The 20,230-nt window shown below is 48.3% G+C and overlaps 2 protein-coding genes across 6 annotated transcripts in view; both read right to left on the reverse strand.

The window, feature by feature from the left end:
• Window positions 1-61: 61 nt before the first annotated feature.
• Window positions 62-18,576, reverse strand: TBCEL (tubulin folding cofactor E like). Of its 5 annotated transcripts, XM_065040560.1 has the most exons (10): window positions 18,428-18,468; window positions 17,267-17,437; window positions 16,115-16,406; window positions 15,297-15,446; window positions 13,586-13,725; window positions 11,390-11,571; window positions 10,275-10,531; window positions 8,095-8,221; window positions 7,585-7,701; window positions 62-4,058 (listed from the first exon to the last, which is right to left on the reverse strand). In XM_065040560.1, exons 3-10 carry the CDS (start codon window positions 16,242-16,244, stop codon window positions 3,740-3,742), a joined length of 1,422 nt encoding a protein of 473 aa, XP_064896632.1. In that variant the 5' UTR covers window positions 16,245-16,406; window positions 17,267-17,437; window positions 18,428-18,468; the 3' UTR covers window positions 62-3,739. The 5 variants fall into 5 exon arrangements, with proteins under 5 accessions (XP_064896632.1, XP_064896633.1, XP_064896631.1 ...); XM_065040561.1 differs by lacking the exon at window positions 16,115-16,406 and having other exon boundaries at window positions 18,428-18,449; XM_065040559.1 differs by lacking the exons at window positions 16,115-16,406; window positions 17,267-17,437 and having other exon boundaries at window positions 18,428-18,576.
• The window catches only part of GRIK4 (glutamate ionotropic receptor kainate type subunit 4), a 193,314-nt gene continuing 182,755 nt past the window's right edge, over window positions 9,672-20,230 (reverse strand). Inside the window, 3 exon segments of the mRNA NM_001315521.1 lie at window positions 9,672-9,682; window positions 10,902-10,904; window positions 13,579-13,585. Of these exon segments, the coding sequence (NP_001302450.1) occupies window positions 13,582-13,585 (4 nt within the window). The 3' untranslated portion in view covers window positions 9,672-9,682; window positions 10,902-10,904; window positions 13,579-13,581.

Raw genomic sequence — 20,230 nt, forward strand, 5'->3', positions numbered from 1 at the left:
TGTGCAGGTCAAAGGGAAACGTTTCGCTTCGGGGAACACAAAAGCGCAAAACTCGGGACACTTTTTTCCGTGTAAAAACTTACAGAAGTTTATTGAACCGATCCAAACCTATTACCTATTTGGCCTGAATTCCAACTGCTAAGTCTGCAAGCAAACCGAAGGCAAATTGTGGGAGCGGAAAGTATGTTCCCCGCGAGACGGACGAGAATAAAAAATGAGGCGGGCTTACAGTTATTCCTTTTTCCTTTAAAATTACATTAACAGAGAGCGAGAATAGATCTTCATGTTTCAATTATATTTGAAGCTTCCAGTAACTGCGGAAAAGCAATCACAGAGGCGAAGGCCCGAAGTGGCTGAGTCCCCTCTAACGCTGCCCTGGGGAGGCGTCTCTCCCGCCCGCACAAGCGCCACATTGAAATGAGGCAGGAATATATATTTTAGCCTCTGGGCTGCTTTCTTTTTGCATTTTCAAATCCGCAGACGAGCAGAATCTAGAGAATCTCATTTACGAGCAAAACCGGCAAGCGAGGTTCTTATTGCAGAGCCGCTTAGGGCAAAACTAACGCCAGAAGCAACAAGCACCATTAGGTGAGGTTCCTCCGAGCAACCGCGGGCCGCACCGTCATCTGCGCGTAAATCCCAGCAGATGTGGCTACAAATCCCACCCCAGGGAGCAGAGGACGGTCACATATTTATAATATCGCCGGTTAAGCGATGGGCCTGAAATATCTGCTCAAAATGTGGATATTCGATAGGAACGTGTCCAAAAACGCATCTAATCTGAGCACACTTTGGTATAGAGCTGTCGGCCCGGTCCGTCTGAACCGGGTGCTTTGCCTGCTGTGCAGAATTCTATGTGTGAACTAGCACTAAAAAACAAAGTGTTCTTGACAAAATGACCCAAAAGCTTGCAAAGTTATTCTGTTTCCTCCAAGGAACGCGACAGACCCAGAGAAGGTGACTAGCGCGGGTGTATGTTGGTAACACCGGGACGCAGCCCCTCGTGGCACCGCATCGATTTACACCAAACCCTCCCAGGACCTTCCCGGATTCCCAGGCCAAACCCGCCCTGTCCACCGGTGACACGGCACGCACACAAGACCCTTTCCCAAAAGGTTTTGCTGGAGGAAAACAAGCCAGCTTGGGATGTTTTGCCACATCTACTGTGCACCATTTAGCCCTGCTTTTCAAAGTCTATCGCCTGGACGCATCCGGTTTTTGGACGTGACTCTTTCTCCCTGGGAGGCTGACCAAGGTTTTTGGTTTCCAGCCCATGGGAGCTTGAGAACACCTTGAGCGTGACGTCCAGAAACAACCTTCAAGTGGTGCAAAAAATATGTACTCGGGTCTTCTTTAACACCCCATTCAGTTCTTTAATGGTCTTGGTTTATTTCCTCCTCTGAAAGCGAGACATTGAATTGTGCTGAGGAAGCTGGTCAATAGTTACAGCATCTCAATGCCATAAATACACCCACACAGGCAATTACTGCTCTACAGATTTAGGTCAGAGATAATTTGCATCCCCATCGGTCGCTGACCTGTCGCAGCGCAGCTGGAGGGCAAGGGGAGAAATAGGCTTCAAATATTAAACAACCATATCTTCATAAAACTTTGTTCGCTTTATAACAAAATATCTTATTAAACACAACTTTTCCTATGCATACGTATGTATATATCATACAGAAGTGTTGGCTTAAGAGTTCTGGCTCCGTTTCCCATCGCTCATCTCAACGGCGCCAGGACGCTGACATTTTTGGCAGGGGGATGAGGCACAAATTACTGACTTGTCTTAAATCCTCCCATTTTTAATCCTTACTCCGGATGCAGAACTACTCCCCTCCGAACAATCCCCACATCCTGAACCTGAAGAATATGAGTTAATACTTCATCCCCTTCCCATCCTAACCCACCCCGCCATCTAGATAAAATATGAAGAGAAACACACCACTCCAAGAATAGAAAAGGAGCTCGGGGATGTGGACAAAAGCATCCAGGGCAAGAAAGTGCACGTGGGGATAAGGGAGCATTGCAAAATCAAGGTCAGAAGTTCACGTGTAACCAGAGCCCTCACTGCGCAGCTTCGAAAACTTTGATGCGGCTGCTTCTAAGTAGGAATTCTGCAAAGTCTTCAACGTGTCGGGAGGACAGAGGAGCAAGGGAGGATGCAGGAAAGTGAAACAAGAGGTATAAAGGAAGGAGGGTTTCATCGCAAAGGAATCAGTAGAAAACGGGGGCTATTTTAAGCAGCGGCACGCGATTCCTACAAGGTGCGTGTGGGGAGAAGATAATATAGATAGTGAAAACCTGCTTTACACTAAGTCCAGTTGCTTTGTAACTCATCTTGCGGGAACTGCTCCGAGTCAACACGTTCTCCAACACGTTTGGACCCTAAGCAGGGAGCCAGGACCCTGGGGAAAGTGCTTGGTTATATTTCTGGTGCAATAAACACAAACTTCATCCCAGAATGTCAGGGGTTGAAGGGCCCTGGAAAGCTCATCCAGTGCAATCCCCCCATGGAGCAGGAACACCCAGATGAGGTTACACAGGAAGGTGTCCAGGCGGGTTGGAATGTCTGCACAGAAGGAGACTCCACAACCCCCTGGGCAGCCTGGGCCAGGCTCTGGCACCCTCACCCCCAACAAGTTGCTTCTCCTCTTTCACTGGAACCTCCTGTGTTCCAGTTTGCACCCATTGCCCCTTGTCCTGTCACTGGTTGTCACCCACAAGAGCCTGGCTCCATCCTCCTGACACTCCCCCTTTCCATCTTGATCCCCAAGAATGAGTCACCCCTCAGTCTCCTCTTCTCAACTTTATTCTCTCTTCCAGGAGAGTGATTTGAGCCGTTCTGCTTCCAGCACTAACTGGTACACGTTAAGTGCCTATGGGATGATCTCCTCAGCATCACAGGGATGATACATGGGCAATGGGGGAATCTGGTCTTCAACCCCTTTGGACCTGCGGCTCTAAACACCCTTCCAACGCAATGCCCATCCACTGCTTTCCAAAATTCACTCGGTGACACGCACAGCAAGGGGCCCTTCGCCTCCAGACTGCCAGTGCTACACCGGCTGAGACGAGTACAGAAACGGCAACTTTTCCCACAAATCAGAAAAGGATATAGAGCGCACGTTTTAAAAATAAATGGTCTCTTTCTAATAAGGTCTCTCTCCTTCCCCCATTTTGTGCACTCCTACAAACCAAACCAGTGGAGTTCAGTGGATGCACTAAGTACCTGAGCTCTGAATCAAGCGGAATACTGGTTTAGATCTTTACAGTGAACTCGAGCGCAACAAAAGGTTGAGACAGCACCCAGTTGCAAAAAAACACTTGAGCAAGCTCGAGCTGCAGTAAGATAGCCAGGCCAAAACCTCAAAAACAGAGAGAGAGAAAGAAAACAGATCAAATTTGGCACCGAGCTATCTTCTGCCCTATGGACCCTGGCATTCTTTAGCTTGAGCAACTGACCTTTCATGCCAAATCACGAGTATACCGGAGCATCGAAAAAAACATCAAGGTATTGCACACACTGAAACACACGCGGCGAAGTCAATTGTCACCTCAAGGCCACCTGCAGTGGATGGCGGGCATGGTTCTCCCTCCGGGCTACGAAATCACCTGCTACAGAAACGCAACCAAACCTCAACCAACCGACCGAAAGAAAAACCTTGCAAAAACTCCTTAATGCATGTGTGTGGGGGAAGGGGTGTGCACGCGCGTGCACTCACAGGCTCGAAAGAGGCTATTTCATTCTGGGCTCCACGTAAATTTTATCTCCATCCCGAATGCCGTAGGAATGCAGCGCTCGCGAGCTGGATTTCAGCTCCTCAGGACCAAAAGGAGCTTCCTGGTCCAAGTAGAAGAGCAGCATGTTGCTCGTTGACAACTGCACTACAGTTTTTAAGTGCTTCTTCAGTTCTGCCACAGTCTGGTCGAGCCGGATCGACATCTCTTCCACCTTATCCTGGAAGTGAACCTCCACCTTCGCGCTGCTCTGCGGCCGAAGATCCACAACGGCCAAGGGCTCCAGCTTCCCGTACTTGGTGACCAGCTCGTGGTACCTGAAAAGCCAAACAAGCCCAGAGTTACGGTTCAGTTGCTCGTACCGTCAATGCACGTCTCACAATCTGTTTCACGTTATACCACCCCATTTTAGTTGCGATCACCCAAGGTTGCAAAATACAAACATATGCATGGAGAGCACACTGACTGCTTGCACAAAGGATACGGCGCTCAGTCTATCTGTGGCTTCAAGGTCTGAGCAAATTTCAGACATTCCTGCTGTCTGGGTCCCAAATGTTACACGGGATCACCGAACCAGGGGGAGCTGCTGCATGGTTTGGAAGGTGACAATAAAAAGGGGACAACAAAGGGGGGATTGGACCAGATGATCTTTCGAGATCCCTTCCAATCCCTGACATTCTGCGATCTCGCTGACTGATCCTTCACACCTACTCTAAAACTACATGGGAATTTCAGTAGCTGCATCTCCCTTGCCTGGCTGGGAAAGAGGCGAAACGGCCACACAAACCACAATGCGACTGGAACGACAAAGATCGGGAGCGCTGAGAAAAGGTAACGTTTCAGAGGCCCTCTGCTACGCGCTCTACAAAAAGCTCTTTTTGTTCCCCATGCGAGCCCGAGCTGAATGTGATCGGTGCCGTGTCACGGCCCCTGTCGAGAGATGATGGGACTTGGCAGGCTGGGTGACCCCAGGGAGTCCTGCTGAAGGCAGGAATGTTCCTGGAGAACAGCAGGGCCTCTGTCTGCGGGGAAATGAGGTAAGGGCCACAATGCACTAGGATTTCCCCAGTCTCACGGGCAAAACGAGACCCCAGCGGAGCAGAGGGCCACAGGTAGGCTGGCACCCCCCTCCCACAGTCGCCCGGGTGATAGGATCACGCTGGTCTATTTGGAAAAGCCATTAGTGCTCAGAGGAGACGACACGCTCCTCAGATTTACCCGCCGCACGAGCGAGGGCTCGCCAACGTGTCGCCAACGGGGAGGATTGCGTTGCTGTAGACCCGCAACTATTTCTCACATTCTGATCAGAAGCGCTGCCACGATTCGTGCGCTGAAGGAAACTACGGTGAACAGGGAAGGGTATAAAGAGGGGAGAGAGAGAAGCGCCATGAGAGGGTTAAGATTGCCCAAATGCGTGCTGTAAACACGCGGAGGGTCAGGGAATGCTGTCCTAAATTTTTTCATGTGCAGAACAAGCTTTGCAAGGGATGCTGGGAGCCTGGATGACTGGCTTCCCTCGAATCAATAAGGGCGAAGGCACACGGCTCATACGGTTCTTTTGTACCCCGATAATAGGCACCCTGGAGACCTTCATAATCAGACGCTGGCTGCCAGAGCAGAGGATGCGGAAGAACTGAGCCTGGCTAACAGCGTCTCTGATACTCTCAGATAAACAGCAGACCAGCCAAGCAGAGGGCTCATTAAAAACCAACAGACACAAAGACATCACTCAGGAAGACAGTCAATATCGGATTGTACACTCCTTTCTAACCCACGGCATCCCCGAAGAGAAATCATTCTTGCCATTTCCCTCCCTTTCTGGTGCATTTGAGCGGCGGACCGTGAAGACACACGGTTCACACAGGGGTTTGTCGTGACAGAGCGTGCCATTCACTTATGGCACGATAAACCTCATAAGTTAACTTAAACTCCTAAGTTTTCCGTGCCTGAGTTTGTCTTCTTCCCCGGCTTGAGGCAGCACTGCAATGCAGATGCCATACCCCCAGCAACGGCATGTCCTGATTAGATTCTAATTACAAACCACCTTCGGAGACACCGCGTCGGATTTGGGAGCAAAGACTGGGAAGCTTTAGCTACAAACACAAAATCCCTCTGCAAAGAACACCAGGTTTCCCTTCCTACAAGGACTGAAACCCGGCCCTCTGCACTAGGGACGCTCTCGGCCATCTGCAGCCTCGTTAGAAAACAGTCTGTGGTGGCACAAAACTCCTCCCGAACAGAACAACCCTCTTTAGTAGCTGCACAAGTCTCTTGGAAACGCTGCACAGATGAAGGGATTCAGACAAAAAGCCCATTGACCACAAAAAGGGCAGTAACAGCATTTAAAGGTTGAGAAACCAGAGGGGGAGGTAATTCTCCTGTATCTTACCAAAATAGCATTGAGCCAGCGTATCGGTCAAGATCAGCCCAGCTTTTTTGGATGAGATATTGGTCATTTCTTACACGAGCTCCCACCCGGAAAGCGACCCCGGCTGTATGAAGTGCAGCGTAACTCTGTGGGTACGCACAGCCCATGTCCTACCGTAGCATCACGTGTGTCTAAAGCTACACCCCACTGTCACCTTCTCGAGAATATAGGGGTCTGGGACAGCTGTTGGCTCAGCTGCCCCGCTGTTCTCCCCTTCTCGAGCCACGAATGCAGAGACACAAACCACTTTTCATCAAAATAAAGCCTAACGGGAAAGAATCCCTTCAGGGAGCAGCGCCACAAGCTCGCTGTCCCGGTTTCCCCTTCCCCTCATCTGCATTCTCCACCTCTTCTGCTATGCCTTCCAATATTTCTTTCAATTTTTCCGCTTCAAGGGCTTCTAAAATTACAAGCCAGGACTTGTCCTCAGAAAAAGGCACAAGAGGGATCACCAGCTGTCTTTTCTCCCTGACTACATTAGCACCTTTCGCCTCTGGACTGACCCGAGTACGCCTTTAACAAATAGTATAATTGCTGGACCTATTAGTATTCATGCAAAATGTCGTGCCCTTGTCCCCCATCGCAGCCTTCCTGTGCCCTTATGCTATTGGCAGGTCAGATGCACAACGCTTTCGAAAAACAAAAGATATTTCGCCTAAGAGTTAAGCTGGAGGAAGCTCTGACCAGACACAAACACTCATCCTACCCCCTTTCTGTAAAGAAAGGGCTACGAAGCTTTGTTGTCTGAAAAGGCAGAGTGTTCTAGGGCAAAAGCCGCATAAATGCAGTGACTCGATGCTCCGTGACCCTTCCTCAGCCTATTAAGAAGCAGTAAGTAGATGCTGGCATGGAGAAGATACGGACTGAACAGCATCTGTCTAAGTTCATTAGTTTACCAAGATTAACGGATCATCGGGCATACTTTTTTGGCAAAGAAAAGCCATCAGGCTTGTGATTTGCGAGCCTGAAAGTGAGGGGACAGCTTCCCGTTGCCAGTCACATTCAGATGGTCACATTCAGTCACAGCAGATGGTCAACAGAATTAGACGCCCCGGCCTGGCACCGGAGAGCACGATCTGTACTGGGTTTTGGGGACCCCCAAACACGGGTGGATTATGAAGCCGGCCATCGGGGAGGCCAGCAAGCGATGAAGATCATGAACTGAACGGTCATGTTGTTTAATGGCACTTGACGCGGACACTTTAAGACTAAATTAGACTCAGAAGTGATTCTACAAGTCATCAGACTACACTCCAGTATAACGACATTAACTGAAACAGATTGAGGAAGGCAAGACAGGAGGAAGGCGAGGGATGGTTTTGTTCATGGAACAGCTAGCCCAGACTTCCCATGTAACATCATTTGTTCATTCAATTCTCCTTTTGCCTCACTGCTCCACAACAAAGAAACCCCACCTGAACGGGACCTCCTCCTCGGGGAACTCCATGTAATATCGGATGAAGAACCGCTCCGAGTCCTCCCGCTCCCCATCGGCAACGATGCTTCCGTTGAGCTTGACGATAGACGGCAACCTGCGTGCAGACACCCAGAAGTACAGTCAGCAAGACGGGAAACCCAGGCAAGGGGACCAACAAGACAGTCACCATCAGAAGTGCCACAACATCAACACCAGGCGTAGCTGACACCTTGGTCCCCTCAAGCTCCACGTGGTTTCTCCAAGCGGATTCAAAACTAAGCGTTTTCATGCATGCATCGCATGTGAGACTCAAAAAATTCTCTGACAAGTTGAGAAGTTTTACTTAATATTTCCACTACTCCCGCTTTCCCACACAGCAAGAAAAAATCTCAACTATTTTTGAGCGGTGAATTCATACAAAACCCCGTCTCCTAACAGGCTCCTCCAGCTACCCAGCCGTTCATTGCCACGTCACACTTCTGCTGAGCGGAAGCAATAAACAACAGACCTGGCTATTAGCAGCTTCCTGCGCTCCTCGGTGGTGTAGGACTGCAGCAAAGGGATTCCCAGCAGTTTCACTTCCTCCAGCTTGGGAAAAGAATTTAACTTGTCAATGTCTTCCCAGCAATGCAGACCTGCTCAGAAGAAAAGACTCGCTTAAACAAACACAGACAATACATTATGTATCCGAGATCATCAGACACAAAGAACATACGTGACAGGCGAGCGTCAGCTGCTGCTCCTTTGAGAAGTCAGCTTTTTGCTCATGATGTGCTATAAGAAAATCTACTTTGGTTGCTTGCAAGACAAGAGCAGTTTAAATTCTCTCCTGTTTTCTAAGTCGAGAAGGATCATCTCCAAGGCTGATTAGGGAGCTTAGTGTTTTATGGCCCATTTGGTCTTTGGCCTCACTAGCATCAGTTATGACTGTTGCACCTATAAAGGGATGCTGCCTTAAGTTGCATTAAAGTCATCATGACTTCTGTCATTCTAGGAATCGCTAAATAGCCAGCAAATGGCTCTACCTTGCGCACATTGGGTCTCATTTCCACCCATGACCCGACAAGAAAACAGTCCCAGAAGCCAGCCAGCCAACTAATGAAAAAGGCTTTAACTCAATTTCAGCCCCCTCAAGCCCTGACATTAGGGATAATAAGGCAAGCAGAGAGGGTAAAATGAAAAAATCTGAGGATTGAACAACTGTACAGCCCTGATTACATGGCAAGACCAACACCACTTGTCTTTGCTTCCGTTTGCTGCGACTGCAAAGCATTTACCGCGATGCTTTTCCGATGGCTGTTCCTGACATACATGCTGGCAACGTGAGTTAGAAAACGGGTGTTGCTGAACAACATTCAACAGCTTCACCCGCACAAGACAGAAAACACGAAACAAAAATAAAGCCAGACAAATTATTTGCTCAAACCAATGCAAGGGTCTGACGTGAGCTAGGGCTGTCAGGAAAAGCCACGTTCAAGCCCAAACTGTGTCCCAACCGCGACTCAGAAGAGGCTCTTTTCAGAGCAGAAACAAAACTCCTCTAGGTATCACGGCACCCAAAACACCTCTGCCAAGGTCACCGATGCTTAAGAGGATTTCTGCTTGACTTTCAGCCCCCTAAACATCAAAATGCAAGACTGAATCCATACTTCTTAAATACCTGGCATCAGCATTGCAAAACTACTCACCGCAAGAGTGCTTGCTCCTCAGCGAGACGGTGCTTTCAAATCCAGCTTAACAGGCTTTCCTTCCTCTAGTTAACATTAAGCTTTTATTATAGGGATTCCTTGATGCTTACACTGCAGAGCATGTTAATAAAGATCCCTCTACCTTGTCTAACACCTATTGCTTGCACAGCATACAAAGCCGTAAAGAACGGAAGATGAGGATGCATTAAGCGCGCCTGCAGAACTTCTGGCGAACGTGTCGTCTCAAACACGACCTGCCCTGCAGCTCCATCTCTCCGGGTGCCCTTTCCCGATACACCAAATGCTGCTTCTCCTTCTGAAGCGTTGGCTGAAAATTCCCTGGGGCTGAGTCTAACTGGAGTAAAACTTGTGGTGAGCTTCTAATAACCAAGCACAGATGACAAACAGCTTTTGCTGGTGGATGCTCAGCCCTCACATGCCATGTACCTACACATACGCTCGTTTTACCCAAGATAAAACAGGGAATAAAAGGCAAGTGGGATCCTTTCATCCCCTCCACTGCCAGACGTTTATTTATCCTTCTCCAGCCAGAAGCACCTGAGGCAGGAACAGGAAACAGAGGGAAACTACTAATGTAAAATCCTGTGCCAGCTCGTTTTGAATAACTGCCAGGCCATGCTACTCTGAGTCACCTTTTAGATAACGACTAACTACCAAAAGCTGCAGGTGAAGGCCACAGAGACAGGTGAACTGATTCTTGCCTGTTTTGCCCTCCTAACGCTACATTCTTCAGCTCAATGCACTTCAGCTCACCTGCTTGCGTGGCCCTGCATTAGCACCATTAGGAAACTGGACTTCAACACATTTCTCAACAGCTTTCTGGTTCTGCAGGCTACTCACAGCTCTGCCCATGCAGCGACCGTCCCAAAGAGCACAAAACAAGCATGTTTAAGGTTTAGAAACTCAGGAGGAGAGACATGATCAATCGCTGTCGCTTGTGCCGAGAACAAAAAGCCTCGTCCTGCTTCCAGGCTCTCACCTGACTTGTGCAAATTGATGGATCGCAGGTTGGGGAACAGCCTCGCTAGGGAATCTTCTGACTCTTCAATGGTCGTGAGGTTGTTGTTGGCCAGGATAAGCGTGTCCAGTGATGGAAACATAATTCCCAGTTTCCGAATTTCAGTCCAGTCTTGAAGATTATTGTCGGTTATGTGGAGTAACTTGAGAGACTGACAGCAAACCGGAGAACAAGACACTGTTTTGTAGTCATTAAGGCACAGGAAGAGCTCCTCCAAGCTGCAGGGGGGAGAAAGATCGAATTGTCATCTCAACACCGAGAAAAGGCTGCTCTCTAGATACAGGGACACGCGTATGTGATTCTAACAGGACCTTCTGTGACAGCTCTTACGCAATTTGAAACCTTGGTGTAGAGAAGACACTTGGAGTGTTTCTACTATGTCTCTGCTCTCATCTGTAAATATCCCCCACAGATTAAAAACACCTCAAGGCCTTTCTCAAGCCTCCCAGCATTAATCGTGTAACAGATAATGTGGTGTTCCACATTTGTGCCCAGCAAGCCGCCAACCAAACTGTAAAGGTGATTGGTACCTGCTCTTCAGTGCTCACCACTCGTTTTTAAAAGGTGTTTTTACACAACACAGATGACATGCTGTTAATTTTTCCAACAACTGAACTATCTCTCCTAATCCCAGGGAAGCACACGTTGGCCAAGCAGGACATACTGCTGTCACCATGTCCGCTTGCAAAGCCACACCAAAAGGAATCTGTAATCAAAGGGAAGCCACTGAGGACACTTGCAGAAGCAGAACGCCACTGCCAAGGTGGACCGCGGCCAAGCCACAGAAATCAGCACTTTTGCACAAAAAAGCACGCTGAAATATGACTTGACAAGCGGCCAGACCCTCAGGCTTACGTTCCATTCAAAAGCTGTTAGTACAGGTACGCGCTGCCCCAGTTGTTCCGCGGTGACTCAAAGGAAAACGTGTCACCTCCTACACTGCGAGGGTGATGACCCACCTCTGGTATTTAGATCTGGTCAAGATGACCCACACAAGACAATCTCAAGCATTCAGCTGGCCAGTTTCTAAGCTCCCAAAGGAAGAAATTCCCTCTTTCTCTCCCGGTGATGCTTACTCTGGTAACTCCTGCAGGATCGTGTGGACCGTTTCCCAGGAAGCTTTGCTGTTGTTGAGCACGAGTTTGCGAACACCGGCGAAAGACCCAGCGCACCTTCGCTCTAAAACGGACAAACTGAGAGGGTTGGAACTCAGGTTTAGAAACTCCAAGTGGGGAACGTTGGACACAATTTTACTGACCTAAGTGAGGAGGAAAAAAAAAGATAAGAAAAAGAAATGTATATCAGGCAGTAATCAGACCTCGTGCCATAATATCCCCTCTCCTTAAGGAAGGCCATTCGGAATCACCACAAGCCGAAGAAATGATATGGGGAAAAAAAGCAGCTTTCTGGATAACTACTTGTAATTCATACTCCAGCTATTCACTGATGTAGATTGATTGGTTTATTGCTCGTTCCTCTCAACAGTTCATTTAATTCCGCTCTCCAAGCAGCTTGATAAGAGACAGCCGGTCTCTAGGGAGAGGCGGTAAAATCCACCTCGACACCGAGCACCGGCCAGCACCCCGTACCCCTCTTTAAACTGGGAGCAATGGGCACGTCCTGAGTTCACGGCCAACACCCTGATCACCCGCTCAGCTCCCCAGAGCTCCCAGAAAAGACAGATAGAAGTTCCCTGGACGCATGCAGTGAATTTCTTATTCAATTCCACTAGAAAAGAGCAGCTTATAATCACTCCGAGTGCTCAGGTAACTCTGCTTGGGGTTAGTTTCTCTTTTTGTGCACCTGGAGGCAAAGCAGCAGAGAGGGAAGGGAGAAAGAGCGAGAAAAAGAAAAGCCCGAGACGTCAACTCTACAGCCCTGCAGAATGGGATACGTGTGTGATCGGGGTAGGTGCTGACCTAGATACTGCTAATACACAGAAGGATACGGAAACAGGTTATTTAGATGATCAATTTATAGCCCTCATACGATGATTAAGTGAACTGGAGGTAATTAGACTTCACACCTCGTCTTAGGCGTTGCCAGGTTTTGGGTGCTGTGCCTTAGGAATGAAGCAGACAAACTGGAATGACATCCGAGCAACAACACCAACACAGGATTTAGAAAAAGCGGCCTAGGATGGGCGATTGGGAGAAGTGGATTGTTTCAGCGTTACACTAATATTGGAAAAGGAGACACTAAAGCTCTTCTTCGTGGGTATAAGAGGCTGTTGTGTAAGGAACAGCGATGAACGCTCCTGCTTAAATTGCAGCACGAGAGACTTAAGTTACGTAGTTTAGACGACACTAAGCATGGGAACAGGCTACCCGGGGATCTGGAATCCCCATCACTGGCAGTTTTAAGAGCTGGGTGGATATTTATCTGTTGCGGGTGGCTTTAATCTCAACAGACAAGCCTAAGGTCCCTTCCCCACCTGCTGAGCTAATACATTTCAGGCTAACAAGGAAATAACGGGAACAAGGAAACCTATCCCAATTCTGGCTTCGCAGCCCCCGTGCCGGAGATGGGACAGTTCTGCAAACACTGTGTTCTCTACCTGTTTTCAGACACGGGAGTTTCATGCAACAGAAACACATGGTAGTTTTTATGCTGCACATCCCATTCTTTTCCATGTATTTTCAACAATAAACACTATCGCCACAAAACCAGAGCGTAAGCCAATGGAGAACTGGTAACGACACTTGAACAGATTGCCATTGTTTTACTCGTATTACAGTGCATTTATCTTGCATAATTCATCCAAGCACTTCAGAGAATTTTACAATAGCATTTAACATTCATTAATGAGGCCTCGGAAATATCCTTGGAGGTAAAGGTTATTAAACCTGCTTTGCTGATAGGGAAACAAAAGCCAAGAGAGAATAAATCCTTGCCCAGCATCATGGAATCAGTGGCAAACCTAAGAATCAACTCCCGTTACTTCTTACTCTGTTGAAAACTGCACTTTTTATTAACATCTTGATGTTAGAAATGCCAGTTCTGGTGCTTTGCACAATTAAAAAAAACCCCATATATTTGTCACCCACAGGCCAAGATCACAAGTCATGAATTAAATGGAGTCAAATGGGTTAAATTAATCACACTTATTGCTGAAGTAAATAAGCATCAGCTCCAAAGATGAGAATGAAGCCACCAAAATGAAAATCTCACTCTTTTAAATGAACAAAGTGCTCTTGTAACCTGCAATGAGTTTGCATTCGCAGTAAGAGCCACCAAAGTTATTCAGGAAGATGCGCATGTGAACGTTTTACCTCGTGCCAATCTTCCAGTTTGTTGTCAGAAAGGTCGAGCTCGGACACGTGAGCACAGAAGGCAGCGATCTCGTTCTCATCGCCCGCGCAGGTTATGCCGCAGCTGTTCAGCACCAGCACGCTGGGCAGGTTGAGCCGATCTGAAACGAGGGAAAAGAGAAGACGCCCTCTGGTCACCGTCACATCGCTCAGTCGCAGAAGCACAAACAGACGTGACATTCGGCAAAAGAACAGATCGACCAGTCATCCCACAATTTACACACAGTCCTTTGTGGTTTATAGTCTGTCTGATATCAGTTCTTGCCAGAATTTATGCTCCTCCCCAGGCATCTGCTGGTGCAGATAGGAAACAGGACTAGGCTGACCTTATTCTCTTATATTTAGCCCACTTTGGGTCAGGAATAGCAAAAACAATCCATTTCTTTTCTAAGCTTTCCCTTTTGAACCATGTGGAATGTTTAGCGTTCTTACACCCTGGAAAAACTTAGGTCTCTATTCAGCCTCTTACGTTCCTGCTTTGGTTTTGCTCTAATTCCTTCTTGCGCAGGTCAACGTCCTCACGGCCGTTTCACAAAGGGCGTGGATCTCAATCACACCCTGATTTGCTGGGGTCAAGACAAAGCTAAATGCTGTGGATTTGTAACAGAAAACCATTCCAACACTACAAATCCACATTTATGCATGAGTCTTGCACTCTTTCACATACAACACAGCTCTCCCATCTCTGTGGAGTATCAAAACCTGTTAAAATTTAACAACAAGCTTCTTCCTGAAAAGGTGGCCCCTTTTTCTCCTTACTACTTGACAGCTACACGACTAAAAAGGGATTCTAGCAGAACACAATTATCTGGAGTGATCTGAGTTTTCAGGTTTCCTGGCTCGTTAGCATTTGGTTTCTTTAGAAGATAACGTTGTACTTGGAGCATTAGTCATGATGTGCTCGTAAGTCACCTCTCGGTCACATTTTAAGACAAACATGCCCTCTTTCCAGCATCCAAACAGCTCAGGTGAGCAGGAGAGAGGACACTGACTGAATATTCCATCAGGTCAGTTTTCTGTCCGTGTTAATTTTGAGCGACGTGTGGTAGATTTTATCCTCAGCTGAACTCAGGCCCTTTTTCTCCTCTGTCAAACTCACTTACTGTAAACTGCATCCTGCTGACTTCCGTGGCTATTTTCCCCTTTGGGGCTGCTTATGATACAAATGGACCTGACGGAAAGTTAAACTCCTCTTACGGATCAAGATGGGCAAGAGGTGACACAAAGAAGAGGCAGTTCTGGTGGGATAAACGTGAATCTCGTGTACAAACCAAGAACCAAACGCTAACATCAGAGCTGTGTATTTGCTAAGCCACCTCTGTCAAAATTTATGTTGTTGCCGCCACTAATAAAATAGCCAGTATCACTATTCTGAAGAAAATAAGCTCCAGAGACTGCTGAACCCCCAAAACGCAGCACTGCAGAGGGTTTATCTCCAGCTTTCCTTGACAGGATTCTGATTCTGTTACGCTGGCAACAACAGGGGGAGGGAAACTTGTATTTTACAGTACCCACTTCCATCACTAGATCAACTTTCTGTCCTCGTTAGAGTCGAGTCTCTCAGCTTTTCAGCAAGAAACACATTCTAACACATCGCGATCTATCTTTTGGTTAATTCAGGGCAACTCGTCTTTCAACATAAGCAAGAACAACGAAGAAACCAGAACCCCACCTTTCATAGGCGAACCCTGGGGGGTGGCGGGGACGTGCACCCCCATACCAGGTCCACGGCGATACGGGAAGTTCTCAGGGCTGTATTTTTCACAAAGAACTTGCATGAAACTCCTCCCGCTGGGCTGGTCCATGCTCCCTTCTTGGACTTCTAGTTCATACAGAAAACAGAGCATATAAACAGTCAGCAACCAATAAACGTCTCCAGTAGTGGCCCTTGGGGACACAGGACACAAAGGGACCAGCCAGGTCATTTCTCCATGGTCCAACAGCTCTTATTTCAAACCTGGAAAGAAACCAAAATCAAACAGCAGGCCTGAGCTCCACAAACACGCACATACCCTACAGGTGTCTCCTTGCCCTTCCAGGACAGTTCCCAGGCTGCAAAAAGCAACTCCTGTACTCACGGATATTCTCAACCGCATTTCCAGGGCAGCCTGGAAATACTTTCATCCTGTAATTTTAACTCAGAACTTTCGGTCAAGACCGGCTTCTCAGATGGAGAGAAAAAGGATCCACAGCTCCCTATTAATACAGAAACGCTATGCAAAGCAGGTTATGGTTTGGTTTTGTAAAATCAGGCCACTGCCTGAATCTTTTGCCTAAACCCAAACACAATGGTGAGCGAAACTTCTTTCCTCTCAAGTACACAAAATGGTTTTCGAATACAATAAATACCATCTACAAAACAGACGCATCACACAAGAAAAGTACGTTATAAATCCTAAAATAACAAACTGTTACTTTTCAGATTTTCTATCATTCAAATGGTCTATTTCTATGTATTCTTCAACATGACAACCACCCAGAACTACTTACTCCTGTTCCCTGTGTGAAACGGGCAATGACTTTGGCAGCTGCACGTTCGCCCAGCTCGTAGGTGCTCATGACTGGAGACAAAACAGACTGAGAGCACAACGGCTGCGTCACAAAACGCTCTCGAGCGCATCACTTGGCCGGTCCAAAAATAATGTTTCGCCAATTCGATTTCGCAGCTGCTTCATGTAACTGGAAGATAAACGTGCCCACCGTATCTACACACGTCACGGAACGGAACAGCGCAGGAAAAAGGACTCGCCACATCGTGGGCTGCAACGATATTGAGTGTTTCCTGCACATACAAAGTTTACATGTGACAAACAGGGACTTAAAGGATTGGTCTTACTTGAAAAAAGAAAAAACAAGCCACCTTTTTCTGCCCTCAACAACTTGGTGACGCCTTGTCACTATCTAGAATTGAGAAAAAGATGGTCAAACTGCAGATGGTGTGAGGAGCAAGGCATTTAATTCTACGCTCAAACATCCTGCATGCGACAGGAACAATTTGCGTTGACAGCCAAGGCTTCAGGCTGAAAAGCATCACTCCAGCGTGGCTGGGGAGCTCGGCACTGCAGGACAGACAGGTAATGGTTTCTAAACGCACATTCAGACGTCCCCGTCTGGAAATTCCAGAACTCCCCCATGTATAAAGCATTCATGTCGCTTTTCTATCAACTCCATTCCTCTTTATGCCCTGAGCAAACATCAGCTGGAAAACCCACATGAGAAAGTCACCTTAACATCACGCCAGAGGCAGATAATGGTGTTTCTAGCTACAGGAGCAATCTAGACCAGAGACAAAGTCCTAATGGCATTGAAGCACAAGCGTTTTCCTTCCCAAGCTTTACTCTTGCAAACCATATGACAAAAACATCGAGGGGCGGGCAGTGACCTTTTCCGCTCCCCTGCTCATCACATTTCACGTTAACTATAATAATGTGTCACGCACGTGCCTCCTGTGAATCACAATAGCTCGAGAGCAAGGATTATGCAAAGAAATCATGACACACTGCAAGTGAATGCTGGCTGTACAAGGGCAGGACGGGATGATTTGCAAGGTGCCCATTTCTGAGCGTCGTCCCACTGACCGCACAAGGAAGAACTCGTATCCTAAAATCACTTTGTTTTTTGACTCTAAGTGACAGCACGGACCGCAAAAGAGGCGCTCGGTCTTTGAAAGATGTCAGCAAACAGCCGTTGTTGTCTATATTTAAATGCTCTGCTGGAAGAATGTGGCCCCGGTGACAAACAACACGTCAAGTGTCGGCAAAGAGGAGCACGACCCTGCCTTGTGATCCACGGGAAACCCAGCGGGTGAGAGAACTGAAAGGAGAACAAGAGAAATGACATGAGCAACATTACCATCCCTGTGCTACCAGCTATAAGGAGAACAGGAAACCCTTCAGGTGAATAACATCATTAATGACGTTCTAATTAACTCCAGGGCCACTCGAACGCCTAAGCAGTCGCACATCAAACGCATCTTGGCACGTTTGAAAAGGAAGCATAAGGAATAGATACAACAGAATCAACATCTGGCTAAAAGAAGCTGGTACGTCCTTCTCCTGAGACGTGATTCAGGGCAATGATTCCTGATGGGATCTGGACAGACGGACGCACAAACACGATCAGCCTTTCCTGTTCTACTATTCCCTATTCTCAGTAATACCATTAAAGTCAAGTTAATGTTCGCAGGCAGACCTAAGCAGGGATATTTTCTAAGACAAGGGTGATTTCTTTAACCATTTCCTTTAAGATGATATAACAACTAGGGCTAAATATACCCTCTTAAATTTAAAAGGAAACAAACCAAAACAAACCACAAATAAACAAAAAAACCCCAACAGCGAAACCAATAAACAGCATTTCCGGGTTAAGATAAAATTGCACACATTTCCAGTCACAGAATGGACAATTCTTGGCTGTATTAGACATAAAGAGAAAAATAATTCCTATTGGTGAACTTCAGATACCACTTAGGAGCTGAAAATAAATTAAAAAAGGGGGGAAACTAGATGTTTCATGATGCTAATCCCACAGAAATCGATCGGTGGGGGTGACACAGGCCTGGGCAGCAGCGCCGTGCAGTTTCTCCTCAGCTCTGGGGATGAGTGTGAGGGAGAAGGGACCAGTTACTGTCTTGTGACGCTCGTTTCCGTGCCCCCCCAGCCCACAGCGGCTTCCCCGCTTCGGCAGCACGCCGCGGAGGATGCCGGCGACCAGAGGGGACAATAAGCGACAACAGGGGACAATAAATAGGGGACAATAACCAGGGGACACCCGCGGCCCGCCCGCCCCAAATGCCCCGCTCACCCAGGCCCGCCGGCCGCGTCCCGCATTGACCCGGAAACAGCAACACATCACGTGAGCACCCTGGCGGAAGCATCCTGGTTACCATGGAGGCGGCGACGCCCGCAACCCCCCGCAGCGGGTCAAAACAGTGTTTTCTGAGGTTATCTGACGTCAGCAGTGACGTCAGGAAAGGAGATTGATAAGTGATGCTAAGAGCACGGGGTCTAGGGAACAGTTCTGGGGGCTCCCGTAGGGCTGAGGCGCTCCCAGGGCGGCTCGGTGACCCTGAGAAGCGCCCCCCCCCCCCCCCCCCCCCCACACACACACAGCCCCACAGGTGGATGGACAAACCGCACATTGTCAAGTGTTGAGTGTTCTTGGTCGTCCCTCAGCTGTGCCCGTGTCCTGTACCAGCCTGCCCCTTTCTCTCCTCTTTCAGTGCTCAGTGGTGGCACCATCATTTCACCAGTCATGACCTCAGAAGAAAGAATCACACAGAACCCCAGAATGTCAGGGGTTGAAGGGCCCTGGAAAGCTCATGCAGTGCAATCCCCCCATGGAGCAGGAACACCCAGATGAGGTTACACAGGAAGGTGTCCAGGCGGGTTGGAATGTCTGCACAGAAGGAGACTCCACAACCCCCTGGGCAGCCTGGGCCAGGCTCTGCCACCCTCACCCCAACAAGTTGCTTCTCCTCTTTCACTGGAACCTCCTGTGTTCCAGTTTGCACCCATTGCCCCTTGTCCTGTCACTGGTTGTCACCACAAGAGCCTGGCTCCATCCTCCTGACACTCCCCCTTTCCATCTTGATCCCCAGGAATGAGTCCCCCCTCAGTCTCCTCTTGTCCAGCTCCAGAGCCCCAGCTCCCTCAGCCTTTCCTCACACGGGAGATGCTCCACTCCCTTCAGCATCTTGGTGGCTGCGCTGGACTCTCTCCAGCAGTTCCCTGTCCTGCTGGAACTGAGGGGCCACAACTGGACAGAAGATTCCAGGTGTGGTCTCCCCAGGGCAGAGCAGAGGGGCAGGAGAACCTCTCTGACCTACTGACCATAAATCACGCTGTGGTTGACGTTGCCCGTGTCCGTCCTTGCCGGTATTACATGGTAAGAATCAGATACGGCCTGAGATGTGGCCTCTTGTTGGAAGGTTAGGGGAGAGCTGCATTAGTCATGGCTGAATAGCCACAGTGCATCTCCACGCTCTCTCCAGCCTGTAACATCATCGGGACAACTTTATCCTGTTACTTGCACACCCTGATTTACACACACTCCACCAAGGCAGCACAATACAATGGCACCATTGTCTGTGCTACCCAGGAGGAAGACAAGAAAATGAAGAATGTGTTCAGCATCAGACCAGTTTAACTCCTGCTCTGCCATGTGTCTCCTGCCTCACTTGGGACTGATGTTGCAGCCACAGATTTACAGCCAGGAGACTAAAGTGAGAGACAGACGACTCAATGGTAGGCGAGGGAGACAATTCTGAGCGCCCCAGAGCTAAACCTGTTCCACTAAGGGTATCTCAGCAGAAAATTTCCATCCCAAGCAGCAGTGGCAAGGTTAGAGCCATCAGCACATCACCTAAGCACTGCAAAGTGAAAAGCTATATCAAGCTTAATCAGAGGTGCTCCAGAGTATTACTGCTCCCAAAATTCGGCTGCTGCCTCCCGTTCCTGGCTCCTCCTCACTGCCGGGACTTGGTTCACGCACAGCAGCTTTTTAAACAGAGTGTTGTGTGCGTATCTTCTAGACACCGGTGCAAAAAGGCTGCCTGACTTCACCATCTCATTATGAGAAATTCACATCACTGCTGTGCATCCTGGG

Source organism: Columba livia, chromosome 24 (genome assembly GCF_036013475.1).
Source record: "Columba livia isolate bColLiv1 breed racing homer chromosome 24, bColLiv1.pat.W.v2, whole genome shotgun sequence".
NCBI lineage: Eukaryota > Metazoa > Chordata > Aves > Columbiformes > Columbidae > Columba > Columba livia.

What these genes read in the sequence shown, in the direction of transcription:
- TBCEL (XM_065040560.1), bottom strand. Translation starts at nt 16,244, where the DNA reads ATGCGCTCGAGAGCGTTTTGTGACGCAGCCGTTGTGCTCTCAGTCTGT. An exon ending in ATCCTGCAGGAGTTACCAGA is followed by an intron (nt 10,532 to 11,389) that starts GTAAGCATCACC and finishes TCCCCCCTGCAG; the next exon opens with CTTGGAGGAGCTCTTCCTGT. An exon ending in GAGGAGGAGGTCCCGTTCAG is followed by an intron (nt 4,059 to 7,584) that starts GTGGGGTTTCTT and finishes TTGGCTTTTCAG; the next exon opens with GTACCACGAGCTGGTCACCA.